Genomic DNA, 19,626 nt, shown 5'->3' with positions numbered 1-19,626 from the left:
GAGAGGCCGGGCGCCCTGGTTCCCCCCCCCCCCCCCCCTCACAGGCACAGGGCAGCAGCTCAGCGCTTTCCACGAACTCCACCACTGTGCTCCTCGCTTTCAAACCTTACCTTTCGATCAGCATTTCCAGCACTTCCTTAGTGGAGGCAAATGCTCTGTATGTTGACAAAAAGATACTGATGTAGGTAAAGTCGTTGTCCCCGAAGGCCGTCAGGAGGTTCTCCACGAGCTTCTCCAAAGTGCCCGCTCGGATCGTCCTGATCTTGCAGGTTTCGTACTGACTGACCGTGTGTCCCGGCGGCAGCTGGTCTCCTTCAACCTAGAGCCCAAAACCAGAAGGGGAGAAGGGAAATCAGGATGAGCGTGGAAGACGACACGTGTGCACCTCTCAGCAGCTCTCTCTGTGTTTATTCTCATGTCCACGGATGGCTGTACATTAACTTGCTGTTTTGCTTTCTGTATTTTTTTTTTTAGGAGAATCCTTTCAGACTGGAAAGGCAGGCAAGACTTTTTTTTTTTTTAATTAAATGTGAAACTAATCCTTGAACCACCAATGAGACTGCGAGTGGCACGAGTGGAACCTACGGTGGATGGAGCTGCAGGGATGTAAGACATTGCTTTTCTATGCCCACAGACTGCAAAGCTGTACAGGATGCATGTACAGCGGAAACAACATTTAAGATCATTAATCAAATACATTCAGATCTCCCTGCTCAAACTCCTACACAGAGAGAAAACAGTTAACCTAAGGATTCCCATTTCTCTGGGTGCTAAGACCTGTATAAAGAGTCTGAGGCAGACATTTGACTTTTCTCCTGCCTGGATCTTGATCAACTTCTTTCTGGCTTTTTTGCCACAACTATTTTTTTTTTAAGTAAAGTTGTTGTAAAAGGCAACTGAGAAGCAGCTGAAATTTCTCCCAACTTCCTGTCAGACTCTTTACGATCAGGTCACAGAGCAGAGCGTGCAGAACCAAGTCACTCATGGTTCAGGCTATGAATAATTTGCAGTGATTCTCTCTGCTGACGCTTGTTAGAGCTGTCAGAGGCTTGATAAGACTGGTGCTGCTGGACTGGCTGTGGACATGTGAGAGGGTGACAGGCACAGCAGATTTCCACAGGAAAGCAGTCTGCAGTGCATAGAGACCTATTAAACCACGTAACTTGCAGGTTGCTGTGCTTTCAGCTCCTAGGTCTTACAAAATGATCTAATCCCATTTGGGGGTGCTCTGAATAAAACTATAAACTTCCAAGTTTCTCCCAACAGCAACCTATGCCTTGGTGACCAGGTTTCATTTCAGAGGGTGGAGAAAGATACATGAGCGGCAAGACTGCCTTTAAACAGTTAAATTCTAGTGCCCTGCGAGCAGGAAACACTGTTTCAACTATGGGATGTGTGGGTTAATTGTGTTGTAGGAAAAATATTTACATTGAAGGATAAAATGTGAACACTATTAGCAGATGAAGATGTTAAATTAATCAGTACCATATATGTCTATGTGCATTTCGACACTAGTGTAACCTTAGCTTGCCCATGATGCTGCTCCTATTTCATGGCTGATCCAATATAGTGTCTAAATCTATGGCAGAATAATAGGCCTTTGTAGGTAAGGGGAGGACACAGTAAGATAAATATATCTTGACCTCAGAAAGGCATTTGATTCACATCATATATTTCCAAATAAACTATGAAAATATGGTTTAGCCCATACTGTTGGGGGGTGGGGTAAACAGCTGGTTGGAAAAAGGTTCAAAAGAGTAGCAAGAGTTGATATCAACCAGGGAGTTCATATCAAGTGGGGAATCAGAGGAGTCCATCTTCAGTTCGGTACTATTCCATACTTGTATTATTGATTTGATGATGGAACAGAATGCACACTTATAAAATTCATCGCAGACAATCCTAACTTACAAGAACCCTAGAGGACAGGATTAAAGTTCAAAACAAGCTTGACAATTTTGAAGACATGGTTAGTAATACTCAGAATGAAATATAATAAGGTACTAAACTGATATATGGATTATCTTCCTCCAATGTTGCGATGACCATGAAACCCCTTTTCTCAACTCACTGCCTTGGTTCCCCTTCTGCTTCCACAAAATAGTTGAAAATTCTCCGTTTTATCTACAGGTGCCTTCACGCTGGAGCTCCTCCTTATTAGCCCCTACACTCCTCCCTCACGACTTTCATTCATTGGGCAATCTCCGCCCTTGCCAACTCCCACATGAGTTTTCCAGTGATGATTTTCTGCCAGGTCACCAACACAAAACCTTGTTGAACCTGCTTCCTTTTCCCCACTGGGAAACGGTGGAAGATGGAAGCTGCTACTGGACCCAACCCAGTATCTTTTTAATTTAGGGAAATTACCACTAGTGTTCCACTTTGCTGGACCGCTACGTCTGGAACAGCCTTCAGAAACTAATGTATCGTGCTTCTCCTGGCCACATTCAAATCCTGCCTAAAATCTCACCTTTCTGAGGCTACTTTTAAAATCTCAAACCCTGGCTCTCCCTGTTCATTGCCTTGTTGACTGTAACCATTTTTCTATAATAAACATTTTCCAAAGCCTCTTGTCTTCTGTGCGTGTTGAGTACATTTTAAGATCTATGAAGCAGGGCCAGACTCTTCTAGTAATGCTATCGAGATAAATAATAGTAAAGAAGAAAAGAGCAAGAACATAGCTAGAAAGCAGGGGATGAGTGGTTGGGCAGTAATGCTGAAAAAGATCTGGGGGTTATGGTAGACCACAAACTGAATATGAGTCAGCGAGGTTACTGTTATAACACACTGTGAAGAGTGTTAAATGTCAAGGAATTTCTCCAATCTGCTCAACAATTTTAAGGTCTAGTTTTGGATCCCACATTTCAAGGAGAGAAAATCTGGAGAAAGTCCAGAGAATAGCAACAAAAATTACTACAGCCCAAGAAAATCTGACCTCTGAGGAGCCTGGAAGAGAGAAAAACGAGAGAGTTGACAAATATCTACGAGGATGGCAAAAGATCATTCTCCATCACCACTGAAGAAAGAACAAAGAACGAGCTTTCAATACTGCAAAGGAAATGTAAGATATCATACTATTCTAAACCTATAGGAAAGATACTGAACAACCCAGATTGATTCATGTTGGTGTCTGCTGTGTGGCCAAGCAATACTGAATTTTCATTTGTAAGCAATACTGAAAATCTATTTAGCTTTCAAAGTTGATATCTGAAGCAAAAGCAGAAGGGTCTGTGCAATTCCATAACTACTATAAATTGCATACACAATATAGGGAGACAGCTTGCATGCTGGGGCAGCCTGTAGCAGTCATTAGATCCTGATCTCTATGGTTGCAATAAGCTCCCCTCTAGTGGTCAGAGATTAGACCTACAGCTGGAAAGGCCAACAGACCCTTAATATTGGTAGGACATTCTTTTGACTAATTAGTAGAGCTGCTGTCTATATGCTAAAAAGCACAAAAAGCAATGCTTCTAGTCCAGGGCTTCCCAGACCTGTCCTGGTAACCCTGCAGCCAGTTGGATTTTCAGGATATCCACACTGAATATGCATGTTTGTGTATACTGTGGGGTCACCAGGTCAGGTTTGGCAAAAACTGTTCCAGCACCAACTAAGCATTCTCAGTGGGGTCAAACTGTGGCTTTAAAATTCCCGGAACCCTTTGATAATCTGTGCATGCACTGTACTGATTTAAATAAGAATAATGCATGAATAAATAATTACAGAGCTCTAGTAAAATTGGAATCTTTGTAGGTCATAATTCCTTTCACTGGCACAGTACAAAAAATGTCATCATCCATGAGATTTTGAGACCCAAAATAAACAAATTAGTGAAAAAGGCCAGTCAACAACGATAGGCTGAGTTAGCCTCCCAACCTGTGCTGACCCGACTCCAGCTGTCCTCCAGCCCAGCATTGCTGAATAATGGAAGACTGGGCTGCACATAATGCTGTTGCGTCCGTCGGTGCTAGACGGCTTCGCCCCATTTGCCTCACCTTATTCACGGCTCCTCCCACTTACCTAGGAAAGATGGCTACCACTGCATCTACAAGCCAACCTCTCCGGCGTCCCCGGAACGGCTATGGTGCAGCCTCCTGCCATGTTCCTCCCAGGTACCTACTAGGGTGTGCATGCAACCCACGTCTTTATTCCAACCTTGGGCGATCCTCTAGTGCTGACGTCATGCCATCCGGGTATATAACCTATTCTAATTTGCTAGCTCGTTGAGTTAGCAAGGACTTGAAACCGTTCCTGTCTACGCTACTCTGCCGCTTCTGTGTTGCCGCTGGAAGCTCTCTCCTTGCCCTATGGGGTAACTGCTAACCTGGGTACCCGCTCCTCGGAGGCCCTCGGCTTTATTTCAGGTGCCTTACAGGGAACAGGTACTCGCTCCTCCAGGGCCTGCTCTCCCTGCCTCGGTGCCTGTACCTTCTTCTACAACCTGGTGGAATCACCTACCTACAGCAAACACCTAGTGAGTACTCTAACTCTCAGTCTATCTCATCCACAGTACTACCTTGCTGGGAAACCTGCTGCAGAGACCAAAAGGGTGAGAAGGGCTCCCTCTGCCGAGGTCCCTGAGACTGCTATTACCAGCCTGCCTCACTACTGCCACCTCTGGTGGTACTCTTCAAGCCGTATAATAAAGAACTAACTGTATTTGTACGTTCTGAGTCTAGCCTATTACTGTGGCTCCTCACGGGGCTCCTCCCCATGGGCGTGGTCATCTGCCACTGTACCCAAGGATCCACCCAAACACCGCTCAACCATAACAGCTGTGCGCTATATGCGTCCACCTGCACATGTGCTGCTGCAGCCTGTGAAATGCACAACAAGGTCAAGCACAAAGAAACTGCCTATTATATCTAGGTGAAAATAATACATTGAATTTGTTGGCACTTTTCTGCTCATGCACTTGTTGAAGGGCATGAAAACTGTAATGAGCCCTTTCTGCTGGTGAGATTTCACAACTACCTCCAAAGAAGGCTGACAAAGCTTTTACTGCTCCAGCTCAGCGGCAGAGCTCCTGCCTATACTCCAGAAGGTTGCTGTTCTAGACCCAGCTGAGATATTGCCTTACAAAGTCACAAAGGTGTGCGCAACATCAAGCCAACTCTACCAGAAAAGAGTTCAGCTGTAAAGAAACCCAACATGTAAGCATGTGTATGACACGTGCTGCAAACGGCGCTTCCTATTTTCCTCTTTCGTTATTCCAAAGTGTGAATTAAGAGAACGAGTGAGCAGAAGGGGAATATGAAACAACTCTGAAACCTATCAGTGCAAAAATGAAACTACAGTGTAACAATGAGCCTAAACAAAAACCAGGTAATAAATCTGTCCTTGTGGAGACCCAAACCAGGGACACTGTGGCTCCAAGATATTGTGTTGCTTGCATGAGAAGAAATGCTCTGCTTTCTACCCTTTGTTCTCGGCTGAACCCTCACTCACCTCTTAGGACAATGCTGCCAGCTGTGAGAAAGGCTGCAGGAGCTGCAGACACCAAGCCCAGGCACACCCGTCCACTTCCACCGCTGCATCAAACACTCGGCCTCAATGGGGGTTACCAATAATTAGAATCACAATTGTTCTCCTAGCCTTGTCAGTGTACACTGCACTCAGGGCTGGTGCGAGGATATTAGGTGCCCTGGGCAACCCTTACTGCCTTGTGCCCACCCCTCCCCCAACCCACCATGTACACAACTGAAAATTATGTATTTATGGTAACAGATTTTATATGAAAAGGACATTCAAAGTTCAGTTTTCTGAGGTAAAATTATCACTTACATCGTGTATATTATATTTACAGGCAGGGCTGTGTGCCAACCAGAAAACCCTGCAAAAAAAGCTTAAAAAATGCTTGCACACCATATGGTATTAGGTCTATTGTAACACTTGTTGGGTGTGGGCTTGGTACTCAGAAAGCCAAGAGTAAACTGAATTATAATTACAATGTGGTAAACCTCCCATCCCAAAACAGCACTAAGTCCCAGCACTTAAACAGCAACAACCTAACTTATGAAAAGGCAACACTGCAAATATTACACCAGGCCCTAAAGCACCAATACTCCTCCTATTAGGAAAGCAGAAGAAGCCTAGCTGCTGTAGATCCTTATACAGAAACTACATGCTAGCAGAATATCTCGTCTCAATCACACATGCAGTACACAGACAGACCCTCACCAAATACAGAATAAAAAGACCATAAAATGTAAACAGAAATGTGCAGACAAAAACTGAACTGGAAACTGCAACAAGTATGCTGCGCATCAATGTATAAGCATAAACATTTATCTATAATAAAGGGGAAAATTCTATCTGCGCACTAAGGGGTACATTTTAAAAGGACATGCGCGCTCATGTTATAAAATCTGTTGGCCCCGTGCTCAGCATGCACAGGAGGAGGGGGGGGTGAATTTTCGAATATTATGCGTGGCGACGCAATCGGGCCTCCCCCAGTTCCCTCCCAGTCCACTTCAATTAAGGAGCGGACTGGGAGGGACCTTCCCTACGCCCCCCTGCCTAACCTTCCTTTCTTTTTTCCTCTCCACCCCCACCCCTAACCCTTACCTAGCGACCCAACATTTTTTTTATCTCACCACTTACTGCTCCTCCAGAGCAGCAGCAGTTTCTGCGTGCCGGTGCACACTTCCCTGGCTAGCCTCTGTCCCGCCCCTTTATCAGGGCCCGGCACGTATGCGAGTATTGGCATGTGCGCATGTGGCTGGGCCCTTCTGAAAATGTGTGCATTGGAAACAGGATACTGGGCTTGATGGCCCCTTGGTGTACTCATGTTGTAGGGTCTAGTGTAATATTTGCCTTGTTGCCTTTTCATAGGTACAGTTGCTACTATTTGAGTGCTGGCAGTTAGGGCTATATTGGTATGGAAGGAATATTACAATGTAATTGTAATTTACTTTTTTTTTTTTTAGAGGATTCATTTCCAATTTGTTGTCTGCATTGAATGAAAGAGAGCATCATTTTTGAATCTCTACTGTACTGAATGTAAGTGGCTGTGTAACGTGCTGTGCTGTATCCAAGTCCTTCAACCAGCTGTGAGTGCACCTTGAAACGAGATCAGTGAAGGCTGTGGATGATTGATCCATTCATAATATTTCCATAACATTGGGAAAAATTATCAATGCTTCTCAGCACCTTCACTTGCACCTGCTCCGTCACTCATCTCTTCCCCTGCCTCCAGCCCCTTTCTTCTCTCTCTGAACCCCTACCCTGCTTTCCATTACCCTTCTCACCGTTTCCCCAGCCCCATTTCCACCCTCTTCACAGACCCATTCATTTTCTCTCTTTCTCTATCCCTTCACAGCCCTTTCCCTATCCCAGTCCATTGCCTCTCATTTCCTCCCCAACCCTCCAGGTCCTTTAGACCATATCCTGACCCATGCCCATCCTTCAGCTACCCTTCCAACCTTCATCTCACACCTCTGACTCATACCCATCCAATTGCCTGTTGCTTCCTCAATTCCTCCCACCCAATCTCTGAATCTTCATACTCCCCCTACATCCAATCTCCAAGTCCCCACTTTCCTCACCCATTTCTGAGTCCTCAAGCTACTACCCAATCCTCAAATCTCCAATTCTTCTCTCTCTACCACCCCCCCCCCCCCCCATTCTCTTCCTACCCAATCTGGGAGTCCCCAGTCATGCCCTACCCACAAATCCTGGATTCCCTGGTTTCCCCCATCCAGTCCCTGAGTTTATGCTCTCCCAAGTCCCCATTCTCCTCTTCCTCTAAGACCTTTACATCTCTCCTGTTTTTGCCTCTTTTCCTCCCATCTCCCCCTCCATAGCTTGGCACTTCTATCCCAACAACTCCTCCTGCTGCAGCTGCCTCCTCTCTTCCTCAGGTGACCTGCACAGTGCACACATCAGCTGTCTGAACCACGCAGAGCTCTGTACCTATAGATCACCACATAGTTCAAACAGTTGACATATCAGCTGTGCAGGCCCTAGGAGGAAGAGGAGAGTTGCTAGTGGAAAGAGAGAGAGAGAGAAACAGGAGCAGGAACAGTCTCTCTTGGGAGGATGGAAAGGAAGAACGGGGCACATACCTAGCGACACCCCTTGACTTACATTATTAATTTGAATACAGGGAGATTAAGTGACCTGCTCAAAATCACACAGTAAGTAAATTCTATTAATCAAAGGAAATACAAAGAGACAGCTGTTTCTAAAGGCATTTTAGCACTCAGAAGAGATTATCTTGTTGGCAGTCTTCTGTTAGACCTTCTAGCTTCTCTGTGCTTTCAGGTTAATGCTGATTAACATGCAATTCCACATACTCCCTGAATCTTGTTCTTCAAGCCCTTCGTAAATGTTACATCCCCTTCATATGCTCCACATATTCCTTAAATGTTTCACACTCTCTTAAGTGTTCCATAGCCATACTCTCCACATTTTCCATACTATCCTTCCATTTTTCAAGTAATCTTGTATAGTTGAAGTATCTCAAACCATGCTAGGTCACTTATTTTCCCACCCTGAAAGCCCCATGCTACAGAAGAGCACAATAGCACATTGAGAATTGCTCCTTCTTCCTGCCCAGTGAGGCAGGGGCAATGTTTAAGGTTCTACGGCCTTTTCAAACTTCTGAATTATAAATAAATGCATTTTTAATATCTTTGAGGGAGAGAGCCTTGGTTATTGCATCATTTAATCCTTGAATATTTTATACTCCTTGTACATTGCACCCCACTTCTTGTACGCTCCAGGTCACGGCACAATTTTGTATTTAAACCTTTCAGAATTGTCTGACTGATTTATTTATTTCATTATTACCACTTGTCTCGTAAGGGCTCAGCCAGCCCTTACGAGACAAATGGTAATAATGAAGAAAAAAAAGAGGTTAAAATTGCAAGGATGAGTCTGGTAACAACATGGAAGAGCATATACATTTCTCAGTCATGCAGGAAAAGTCATGTCCTGATCCACTACAGCACAGAGCCAGCTTACAGAAGAGGTCAAAAGGTGGAAACCAGAACAAAAACATGATTACAGGAAGCTCTTCTAGAGTTCCTGGGCAGGATGAGACTAAAATGGAGCAAGCAGTTTGGAGCGAGATAAGGAAGGCCCACAGCTCAACGGGAACACATGGCAATGAGCAAGGAATAAGACAAGCAAAACCCCGCATCGATATTCCTGGGATTCTGAACGGCTTCTGGAATATATTCTTTAAGAGATCTGTCGCAATAGGGTTGCCAGATCTATTTCTGGAGGTTTCATCACATGATAGAAATGACTTTAAAGTCTGATCTTACTGAAACTAGTTTACACAAAACGATATGGGGAAAAAAAACCTCTAGTAATTCTGTAAATCTTATTTTAAAAGGATAATGAGATTTGCTTTACTTTTTAATGAGTGTTAAAGGTATGTCTTAATTCCCTTCTGTTCTTTACAAAGAGACAACTAAAAGAGAGCAGCATATACCCTCCTACAATGACTGATACATCCAAAACGTATTTATTAGACTCAAAACAAGAAACTGAATGCATTTCATTGCATGTCTTTGCTCATGCTGTCTTTGCATGGCTGAAATATATGAAACGAATGTGAAGCTGAGAAATCTGATTTGCAGTTCGATATTCTCATTGTTAGTGAATTCTCTAAGGGTTACCCATAGCAGTGTCTGGAGGTTGGCCTTTACTACCATTACTATTACCAGTGGTACTTATTATTTCTGCAGCATTACTAGATGTCCACAGCGCTGTACAGCGACACAGAGGAGAGAATCTCTTCTCCTGGGAGCTTACAATCCAGTCAAGACACAGACAAGACTCATTTATTTTATTACGGTATACATCAACAAGGTTGCGATCAGGGAGAGCCAGGGTTTAAGATTTGAAAGCAGCCTCACAAGATGGCATCTGGTGTAACATGGAAAGCGTAAAATTGGGAGCTGGTGATAGAAGAGATAAAAGCAGCTTGCCCAATGAACAGAGTCTGCAAAAAAGGGATATAAGCGGAGGTAATGAGGAGCTGCAGACTGAATGTCCTTGTAGATGAGTAAAAGCTGAAACTGTATATGGAAGCAGATGGGGAGACGCTGCAAAGGGAAGGGAGAGGAAGGCGGGTGATGGGGATAAGGCTGGAGGGGTAACGGGCTGAGAGATGGCTGCACTAGAATTATTTTTCCAGCTAAGAGGAGGAGAAAATGTAGGGAAGATAGAAGCAGAGGTGAGATAAAAGTCACAAGGATGAGATAGTCTCAAGGAGAGTAGTGATGGCTGGATAAGAGGAAGAGAACTTTAAAGCTGAAGAGCAGTGGACAAGAATGACTGAGGAGGTGGAGAATGGAGAGACAGGAGGGCGGGGAATGGTCTGCAGTGTGGAATAAGATAAGGGAGTTAACATTAGGAAGAAGAAAGGTGGTGAAAAGCCACATGAGGCAAAAAGGACATTTAAATCCATTCAAATACCTGAAAGGCATTAATGGTGCACAAGAGGCAAAGCTTTTTCAGTGGAAGGGAAGTTGTAGTACTCGATATCATGATGTGAGGGGGAAAATTCAGGAACAAGGCTGGGAAATGTTTTTTTCACAGATAGGGCAGTGGATGCCTGGAATGCCCTTCCAGGAAAGGTGATGGATACAAAAATGGTAGAAGAATTCAAAAATTCATAGCATAAGCACAGAAAATCCAGAGTGGCAAAAGGATGGAAATGAAGTATATTGGGATAATCTGTACAGAGCAGCAATTACAGCCCAAACAGCAGTGGTACAATTGCATCAGGGCTCCAAAAAACCTGCATGAAGCTGCAAGTACATTCCCAAACAGAAGTGGTACAATTGCATGGGAAAACCTGCACAGAATGGCAGTTACATCCCTAGACAGCAATCGTAAGACTTCATCAGGACTGAAAGAAAGCATGGGGAGGCCAGCACTGTGATTGACTTTTAGGGATGTGAATCGGGCCGTATTGCAAAATGGCGCTGGCCGTATGGCCATATTGCCGTATTGCAAAATGGCGCCGGCCATATGGCCGGCGCCATTTTGCAATACAGCAATATGACCCGAGTGCAGGAGGTCGCTCCCGGACCCCCGCTGGACTTTTGGCAAGTCTTGTGGGGGTCAGGAGGCCCCCCCAAGCTGGCCAAAAGTCCCTGGGGGTCCAGCGGGGGTCCGGGAGCGATCTCCTGCGCTCGTGACGTCAGGGGACAGGAACCAAAATGGCGCCGGCGCTACCTTTGCCCTGTCATATGACAGGGCAAAGGTAGCGCCGGCGCCATTTCTATTAACGCAGCCGTGGCCCGAGAGTGGAAGATCACACCGGGACCCCCCCACTGGACCCCAGGTAATTTAAAACATTTTGGGGGGGTTCGGGAGGGTGGGGGATTTATTTTAAAGGGTCGGGGTGGGTTTTAGGGTTCTTTTAGTGTGCCGGTTTTCCCGCCCTCCCCCGATTTACGATTTAAACGATTTTTAAAAAAAACAAAACCGCGACGATCAGATTCCCTCCCCCCCCCCCAGCCAAAATCGATCGTTAAGACGATCGATCACACGATTCACATCTCTATTGACTTTGGCCATGCTTGGGACAGATATGAGAGGAGAGCTGCAACATCAGGCGGAAGACCCAATGGGGGAGCTGGTGTAGGGTTGCATTTGGGAATTTTATAGGTACATCTGCCAAAAAAAGGATGAATCTCAACTGTGCAGACTGAATGGGCCATTTTGGTCTTTAATTGCCATCATTTAAGACATTTAAATACTTCAGATGTGATGCATCTCTTTCAACATGAAGAAGACTCTGAAACAAGGGGTCATGTGATGAGGATGAGGAGTAATCTAAGGAAATATTTCTTTACAGAGAGGGTGGTGGATGCATGGAACGGCCTCCCTGTGGAGGTGGTGGAGACAAGGACAGGATCGGAACTCAAGAAAGCATGGGATAAACACAGGGGATCTCTGGTAGGGACTGTAGAGCTGAGTACTTGGGTGGATGGGCAGACTAGATAGGCCTTTTGGTCTTTTTCTGCCCTTTGTTCTATGTTTCATTTACTATGTTACTTTCACATGAAAGCCAAGGCTGTGGAAGAGCTGACCACTGAATTTGACAGCATGAGTTACTGAATAACAAGGCTAATTCTCAAGCAGTCTCCACTGCAAACAATCTAGAAGACCTCCGCCCCAGTGAACTGTACCTGCCTAACTTGTGTTGCTTATTTATTGAAGCTAACTATTTACATAACTATATATAGTGCCTGGTACAGCAGAAATCCCAAGTTTGCATTGTTGACTTCAGGAAGATGGTACAGGAGTGGGGAGGAGGGAGTTACAGGGATTCACACTCACTCGCCTCTCTTTCCAGCATTCACTCCTTTCTTCACCTCTGCCATTCACTCCTCCTCTCTTGCCTCCTTTTCAAGCATTCATCCTTCCTTTTCTACCTCCCTCTCCAGCATTCATTCTTACTTTCCCACCCCACCTCCAGCATTGACTTCCATCCTCCCTCCAGCATTCACCTCCCCTCCGCTACCTACAAAAGCATTCCCAGCCTGCAGGGCGGGTGCAAGTATGTCAGGCACCCTAGACAAACCTCTGCAGGCAAGGGAGCTGAAAAGCTTTTAATAGGAAAACATAACAATGTACCATCAGGAGGACAGGAAATGGAATGGAAAAGTAGTGATTTATTAATGCTTAAAAGTATGTCTAAAGGCCAGTTCTGTTTAGTTTCTATTTTTTCAGCCCTACAATTTTCTTATGTTCCTTTGGGTTTCCAGGTCAATCAGAACCAGTCCTTGTTGGGCTAAAGTGCTATGAAATTCCCCTATTTATATCCCCTCCCAGCTCACTGAGCCCAGTCATTGCAGTGACAGTCCTAGGCTGGGAGCCATGCACGAGGGCTCCTTCTAGCACCCTGCAGGCGTTGTCCCTGAATCTAACCACTAGGTGTCGCTGTTGCACAATGCCTATGACTCCCTTCCCCCGGGGGCTGTGAGCACTACCTGCGCAGCATACCCCAGCCCTGGTCCACATCAGGAACATAAGACCTGACCTGGGAACCCAATCCAGGTCCATCAGACCAGACTTTTTTACCATTATCAACTAACAAGCAGACATTTTTTTCTTTTGTTTTCTTCCAAGCTTTTGGGTGGCAAATGTGGTATGAGTAACAGGGCATAGATAACAGCAGGCAGGACATTTAATACTGGATGTATGGCAACAGCAAAATAAGCCAATAAAAGAACAGTATTAAAACATGTGAAGACAGGGCCAGTCCAAGGGCTCAGCCAGGGATTGGGATACGGTGGAAGCAGTGTTCACAGTACTTGGTTGGGGAGGTGGGGGCAGGATCGGAGAGTCTTTACCATCATCCGGTAGCGATATCTATTGAGCAGACCCAGGACACATGCATAGCAGTTTCCAGGGGAAACTGAGGTCTAATGACTCCTGCCTGAGTACCGTCACTGCAAAGGCTGGACGAGATGAGATGAAAGACTAAAAAAGGGGGAACATTTTCCAAGAGCGGACTGCCCTGTTGCCTAGGGGTAGTGCTCTGCATTCAGCCCTCAAGTCAAGCCTTCCATTCCCTGGGTCAGTTGGGATGCTGGAAAGGCAGGACTCCATGCCCGGGGATTGGAGGAGGTTTTGTGATCAGGGCTCAAGGGCGACACCTAGTGCTGGATTTGGGGTCCCACACTCGCAGGGATCTGGAAGGAGGCCCCTGGTGTGTGGCTCCTGGCCCAGGAGTGACGCTGCTATGACCGGACTAAAATAAGCTGAGCAGGGATATAAAATAGGAGGAAGGATTCCTTCTTAGTTTGTGAATGAAGGCCCTTGGCGCCAGATGCCAGCCCTTATTCTGATTGAGCTGGAAGCCCAACGGAGCAGGAGGAACTTTGAGGTAAAAAAAAAATAGAGGACATAACTAATTCTATATGAAGGGGCAATCTGACTAATGTCTCTACACTTACGTGCGATAGACTGTCTACTGCTTTGGGATCTGGACCGCCACAGTCGGGATGCTGGGCTCGATGGGCCTATGGTCTGACTAACCAATGGCACATCTTATGTTCCTATGAATGGCTGCCATGGCTACATTAGGAAAGAATCCTCCCCCTGCAGACAGGCCATATGTATCCGCGCTGCAGGGGCTTCGCTAATCAACAATAGCTGGGACGCAAAAAGGACTTCCACAAGGCACCACCACCACCACCACCATCTGCCAATAAATTCAGGCCTCCAGCAGCACAGGAAAGAAAAACACCTGAGAGAGGAATCGCTCTGCCATGAACTAATTTAATCAGATTTTATATACCACCCACCGTGGCAAGGGCAGCCTAGAAACCCTAGAATCATTGTGAGAGAGATGCAGTTATTAACTGCAGTAAAGAACATATAATATTCTCTGTCGCAATACCACCGTGAATTGTCTGAAAAAGGCCTAGTGTAATCTTTTTTTTTTTTTCTGTAAACCTCTCTCTGAGTAGATTACAAGTTAATCTGTCTAAGTAATTTAAAACTGCACATGTTGCAAAACTTGGCAATGTTTTGCCAGCAGTGACGGGCAGAGCACATGGATTACCAATCCTCTCTCACTGCTGAGTGAGGCACCTGGGCACATTACTGCGGAGAAGGAAGTGTAGCTTCCCTCGTCATAGACTAGAAGAACATTCTGGAAATTCAAGGAGCTTGAGATGCACAGGTAGAAATCAGCAGGAGGAACATTTTGAACAGAACTTCTAGGGAAAATGTGCTGTTTTGGCAACATGCGAGAACGGATCTTTCTACAGGCTGTTACCTATTTAGTTTATTGATGAGTGAAGGAAAGGTTTGCAGCCAAGAACACTGAGATCCCAAACTGTTTTGACTGATCACAGCAATAATGCGTGCACACTTAACCACAGATATATGATATCCATGTAACTAACACTCACAGAAGCTCAGACACACTCCTGGATCTTTTGAGAGACCCTCAGGCTGCCTACTCCCCCTCCCATCTCCCCCAGCAGGCCCTGGGTCTCCCATTTCAGGCACCTGTTCACCAATATGTGATACTGGCAATGGCAGCATTAACAGTACATGCACAGGGACATAATGACAGAGCGCTAACTCACTGTCCCCTGTGACTGCAGCTCCTTCTGCCCATCCCAGCAGTGCAGGATTTTCCCCTAAGAAAATCAGAACTGCAATGGGACACAATCAAGACTGGCTCAGCCTGTTGGACCTGGGTAAGGTGGCATGCCCACGGTGGGGAGCGGGCAGGAGGAACCACAAGCTGCAAGGGCAGATAATTAGCTCTCAGTGTGCTATGCACTATTGGTGCTGCCCTTCTGAAGGAGAGAAAATGGAGACTGGGAGGGACGTGGAAACTCTGGAAGTGGCTAGGAAGTAAATGAGGGAAACAGGTGGAAAGGGAGCAGAATGCAAAACGAGTATGGGGACATGAAAGTCGGGAGAGGGGCATGGGAGACCACTAAGGGGCCGTGGAGGCTGGAAGTTGCGATTTGTTCAAGGCAGTGAAAAAAGGGGCATTTGCAAGGATGCCCGGCCTACCCAGCCAGGTGCAGCCCACCTGGGGTGTGAGCGAAAGAGGGGGAGAAGAGCCTGGGAGGAGGAATGGAAGTGAGACGCATCGAGGGAGGGAAGGAGGATGAGAGGTAAGAGGTGAAAGACCTGGGAATTGGAGGTGAGGAAGAGAAAGTGAAGAGCTAGCGACAGACGTCAGAGAAAGCAGCAAAAAGAAAAAAACTTAAAAAAGTGAAGAACAGTGTCACAAGAAAGGAGGATAAATGAACGCAGACATAGGACAAGTTTCAATATTGCATTCTAGGACTTTAGAAAGTTTTAAGTTATACAGTGTATGTGCATTAAACAAATTATTTGCCATTTACATGTGAAATAAGTGATGGGGCTCGGCTCTACTCTTATTTGGCAAATAGTAGTTCAGGCATGTTTTTTTTCCAGGTGGTGGGAAGAGGGGGATCCTCTCGTGTGCTCTTCCACCATCCCAGATTGCCCTGCCTCCTTGAAGTCAGCAGCGTAAACTTAGGCAGTCCCAGACAACACAAACAACAACACCACACGCAGACAAAACACTACGTGCACGGACAGCCCAAACAAAACAGACTGCTCCCGGTCAGTCCCTCAATGAAAGAAAACACACAACTCGTCACACCAGGCCTCAGGCAACAGCACAAAGCCATGAAATACAAAAGAAAATCTACCATAGAAATGACGGCAGAAAAAGACCAAACGGCCCATCCAGTCTGCCCAGCAAGCTCCCACACTTATCCGTTTCACCGACCACCAAGTTCAGTGCCCTTGTTGGTAACTGTTTGATTCGAATTTCCTGCCACCCCCTGCCGTTGATGCAGAGAGTAATGTCGGAATTTGCATCAAAAGGTGAATCGTAAGGCTTAATGGTTAAGGGCAGTAAACCAGGACAATTCCTATTGTGAATACCGAGCAGGTGAAGGGAACGGGGCAAACTATTCCCTTTCCCAGTGGGCTGTGTGTGCAGCTGATTTGCTGGAAAGCGCTTTTCCCCTCCCAGAATGAAGAGTAAGGCCCATTATAAAATCCCATGCCCTCACAAGGCGGAGGAGCCTCGGCAGGCTCGCTTCCAGCATGCACTTTAGACTTGCTTGCTAGGCTGAAGAGTTGCTTAAAGCCATGCGCCTGCACCGTACCCCCCAAGAGAAATAATGTGCTTTCCAGGCAGGGTGCAGAGTGCGCAGCAGGGGTTCCTCCCCTGTGTATTACTTTCCCAGCTGTGGGCTGGAAGCAATCCATTGCCAGAGTCATAAAGGTTTCTACATGGTGGGTTTCTTTTTGTTAAACATGGCTTATTTTCTTTAAAATAGTTCTGAAAGCTTTCCTTGGGGGCCCCCTTTCCTTTTCCCCCTCAGACTTTCGGCTGCATTTTAATGCAGTTCAGCAAATGTACATAGCACAGGGCTGGATTGCTGTCATGAAGTCTTTTTTTTTTTAATGAAGTTGCTAACCTTGTAAATTGGGACTGAATTCCAGGAATGGACCCAGCAGGAGGTGAGATGAGAGCCATCTATTTTTGCTACATGCGGTTCACTTTTTTTTTTTTCCTTACCAAATCGCTTTAATCTTTTTGTAAAGTTATTTTTTCAGGATTTTTCCAGCCCTTCCCAGACGTGAGAGGCTGCTACTGAAAAACAATCGGTAGCCAATGAAAGGTCTCATCTCCGGAGGAGCTCTGTGGCTGGTGGCTCACGCCGTGGCAAAGTGCCTCATGGTGCTGGAAACTCAAGATTCGAGGCTCCTGTCTGACGGGGTCACCCGAGTTCATGCGGCCTGGAAACGCAGCGCCTTTGAGCCCCAGAGAAGAAGGGAAGTTGGTTTACACTGTTGTGGTGAAACCACCCCCCCCCCCTGGCTGGGACTCAGGGACATATACAGGGAATTAAGAAACTCAAAAAGAAATCTCTCAACTACTGTGATTCTGTACTGATGGGCTAAGCTGGAACTTCCTTACTCAGTTTCTTATTCTGAATTAGTAAAGCACTAAATAAAAGCGATGTACATCCAAAGTGCTGGGTTGTTTTTTTTTTGAGTGGGGTTGTTTTTTTTTTTTTTTCTTTTGGTGCTCTGTTTCAAAATGCTACTTTAAAAAAAAAAAAAAAAGTAAAAAGCTTGACCTCAATCCTCCATTTCAGCTGAGCATGTAACATTTTTGCTTGGACTCCTTACAACTGCTGCATTACTCACTCACAAGGGAAGCGGAGAAACTTTCTCCCATTTTGTTTGTGTCTGTAGAAACGAAAAGCCCTTAGAAAGCCTGTCTCAATATCCCTGGGTTTTATTTGGATTAAGAGCTCTTACTGTCTGTTTGTGACAGAGCAGACGAGAGCAAAACTAAAAAGACCAATGGGGGCCATCCAGTGCTATTCTCTTGCACACTGCAAGGCTTAGCCCAGCAGCCAAGCCACACAGCAGGACTGTAAGGTATTTCTCCTGATCCAGGGCATTTTTGCCATCTCTCCGATCTGTACTCCACCATCTTGGGCAGATAAGCACAAGAATCCCATTTAGTTCACATAACCAGTACCCCTCCTTTCCCAGGTCTAATCACAAAGTTTTATACTTCTCTCATTAGCTGCTAATATCAGCACAGCCACTGCCCAAATATCCCCCCTCCTAGGTCCCCTGTGTAGCCCGCCAGACAGACCCAGATATGGGGCCGATGCAATTCAGTGCGCTCAGCCGAGCGCACTGTATAACCCACAGTTGGATGTGGGTTGCATAGGCGCTAATTAATCCCCTTACGCAATAAGAGGATTAGCCCCTCTACAATGCACGTCCAACACGGAGTGAATCTAATAGCATTAAATCACATGCAAATGCATGTGATTGAGGCTATTAGCATTCTCTCCAGATGCAAAAAAGAAATGTGCATCTAGGACGCACATTTTAGCGATCAGAAATTAATGCCTGCCTGGAGCAGGCGCTAATTGCTGAGCTCAAACAGAAAAAACTGCTTTTCTGTACTGCCTCCTACTTAATATTGTTGTGATATTAAGTAGGAGGAAAAAGTAAACAAATTTTAAACAAAAAAAGTTAAAAAAAACAAAAACGCCGACAGTCGAGCGCAGAAAACGGACGTTCAATTGAGAAGCATCCGTTTCCTGAACCCCCTGGCTGTGTGGTGTTTGGGAAAACCGACACCAATAAACTCGGTGTCGGTTTTCCTAACCGGTGGAGGGCAGTCGCACCCAGGCTCTCCTTGCTAACGCGATCCCCTAATTTAAATATTGCATGGCGCCCCCAGGGGGGCGCATTAAGAAAGCGGGCACTAACTGTTCAGCGCCCGCTTTCTGCACCAAAGTATTGCATCGACCCCTATGTGAGTGCCTGTGTTTCCACCAGCACATCTAGTTACTACTTCCAGCCTATAATTTATTTTATTTATTATTTATTTATTTATTTTTAATTTTTATATACCGAAGTTCTAGTAGGGACTACAAATCACTCCGGTTTACATAAAACGAAGAACTGCTCAACAGATAGCGGAGCTTTACATGGAACAGTATAACATATGGAACAGTATAACTGGTTGACAATTTAACATAGTGCTAAATAAAGTGATAATATTTTAACTGGTAATAAATAAAGAAATATAATATTTTATATAAGAAGTATAACTATTTAACGTAGCAATAAATATAAATATAGGCAATGCCTATATTAGCAGTCTATAAGACTGCTAATTTGATTCTATCATCACAGCCTAATCTAGATAGTTAGCAATACTAGTGCGGCTTTTGCCCAAACAGACCGTCTCTCCTGTGTCCTTTCAGCAACTTGCCAAAAAGACCCAGCTGCAATAGCACTTCTGTTTCCACTAGGCCTTCTAGTTATTTCTATACTTGTAGCCTGCAAGCACGACCCATCTGCTAGTTAATTCTATCATCACAATTTGCAGACAGCCAAACTCAGTTGCGTGGTTGCCTGTGCTTCCACTGGACTTTTAACATTTCATATTACACACTTTGCTTTTCATTCTGACAGCCCCAACACTCATTGCTGAATTGTCCAAGAACAGCACTTTAAAACACTTAAAGCACATGCTACTAAGGTCATACTTCTGCTGTCTCTTCACTTTTTGCCACTAAGGATCATCTATGCTTATCCCACATCCTC

At 45.4% G+C, this 19,626-nt stretch overlaps 1 protein-coding gene across 3 annotated transcripts in view; it reads right to left on the bottom strand.

Moving 5' to 3' along the window:
- RGL1 (ral guanine nucleotide dissociation stimulator like 1) overlaps positions 1 to 19,626 on the bottom strand; it is a 127,720-nt gene that overhangs the window by 97,538 nt on the left and 10,556 nt on the right. For all 3 annotated transcript variants that reach the window (XM_029617525.1, XM_029617526.1, XM_029617524.1), the window contains one exon: positions 111 to 319. In XM_029617525.1, coding sequence (XP_029473385.1) covers positions 111 to 319 — 209 coding nt within the window. The remainder of the gene's footprint in view (positions 1 to 110; positions 320 to 19,626) is intronic.

Source organism: Rhinatrema bivittatum, chromosome 10 (genome assembly GCF_901001135.1).
Source record: "Rhinatrema bivittatum chromosome 10, aRhiBiv1.1, whole genome shotgun sequence".
NCBI lineage: Eukaryota > Metazoa > Chordata > Amphibia > Gymnophiona > Rhinatrematidae > Rhinatrema > Rhinatrema bivittatum.
This window is presented reverse-complemented; position numbering and strand designations above follow the sequence as displayed.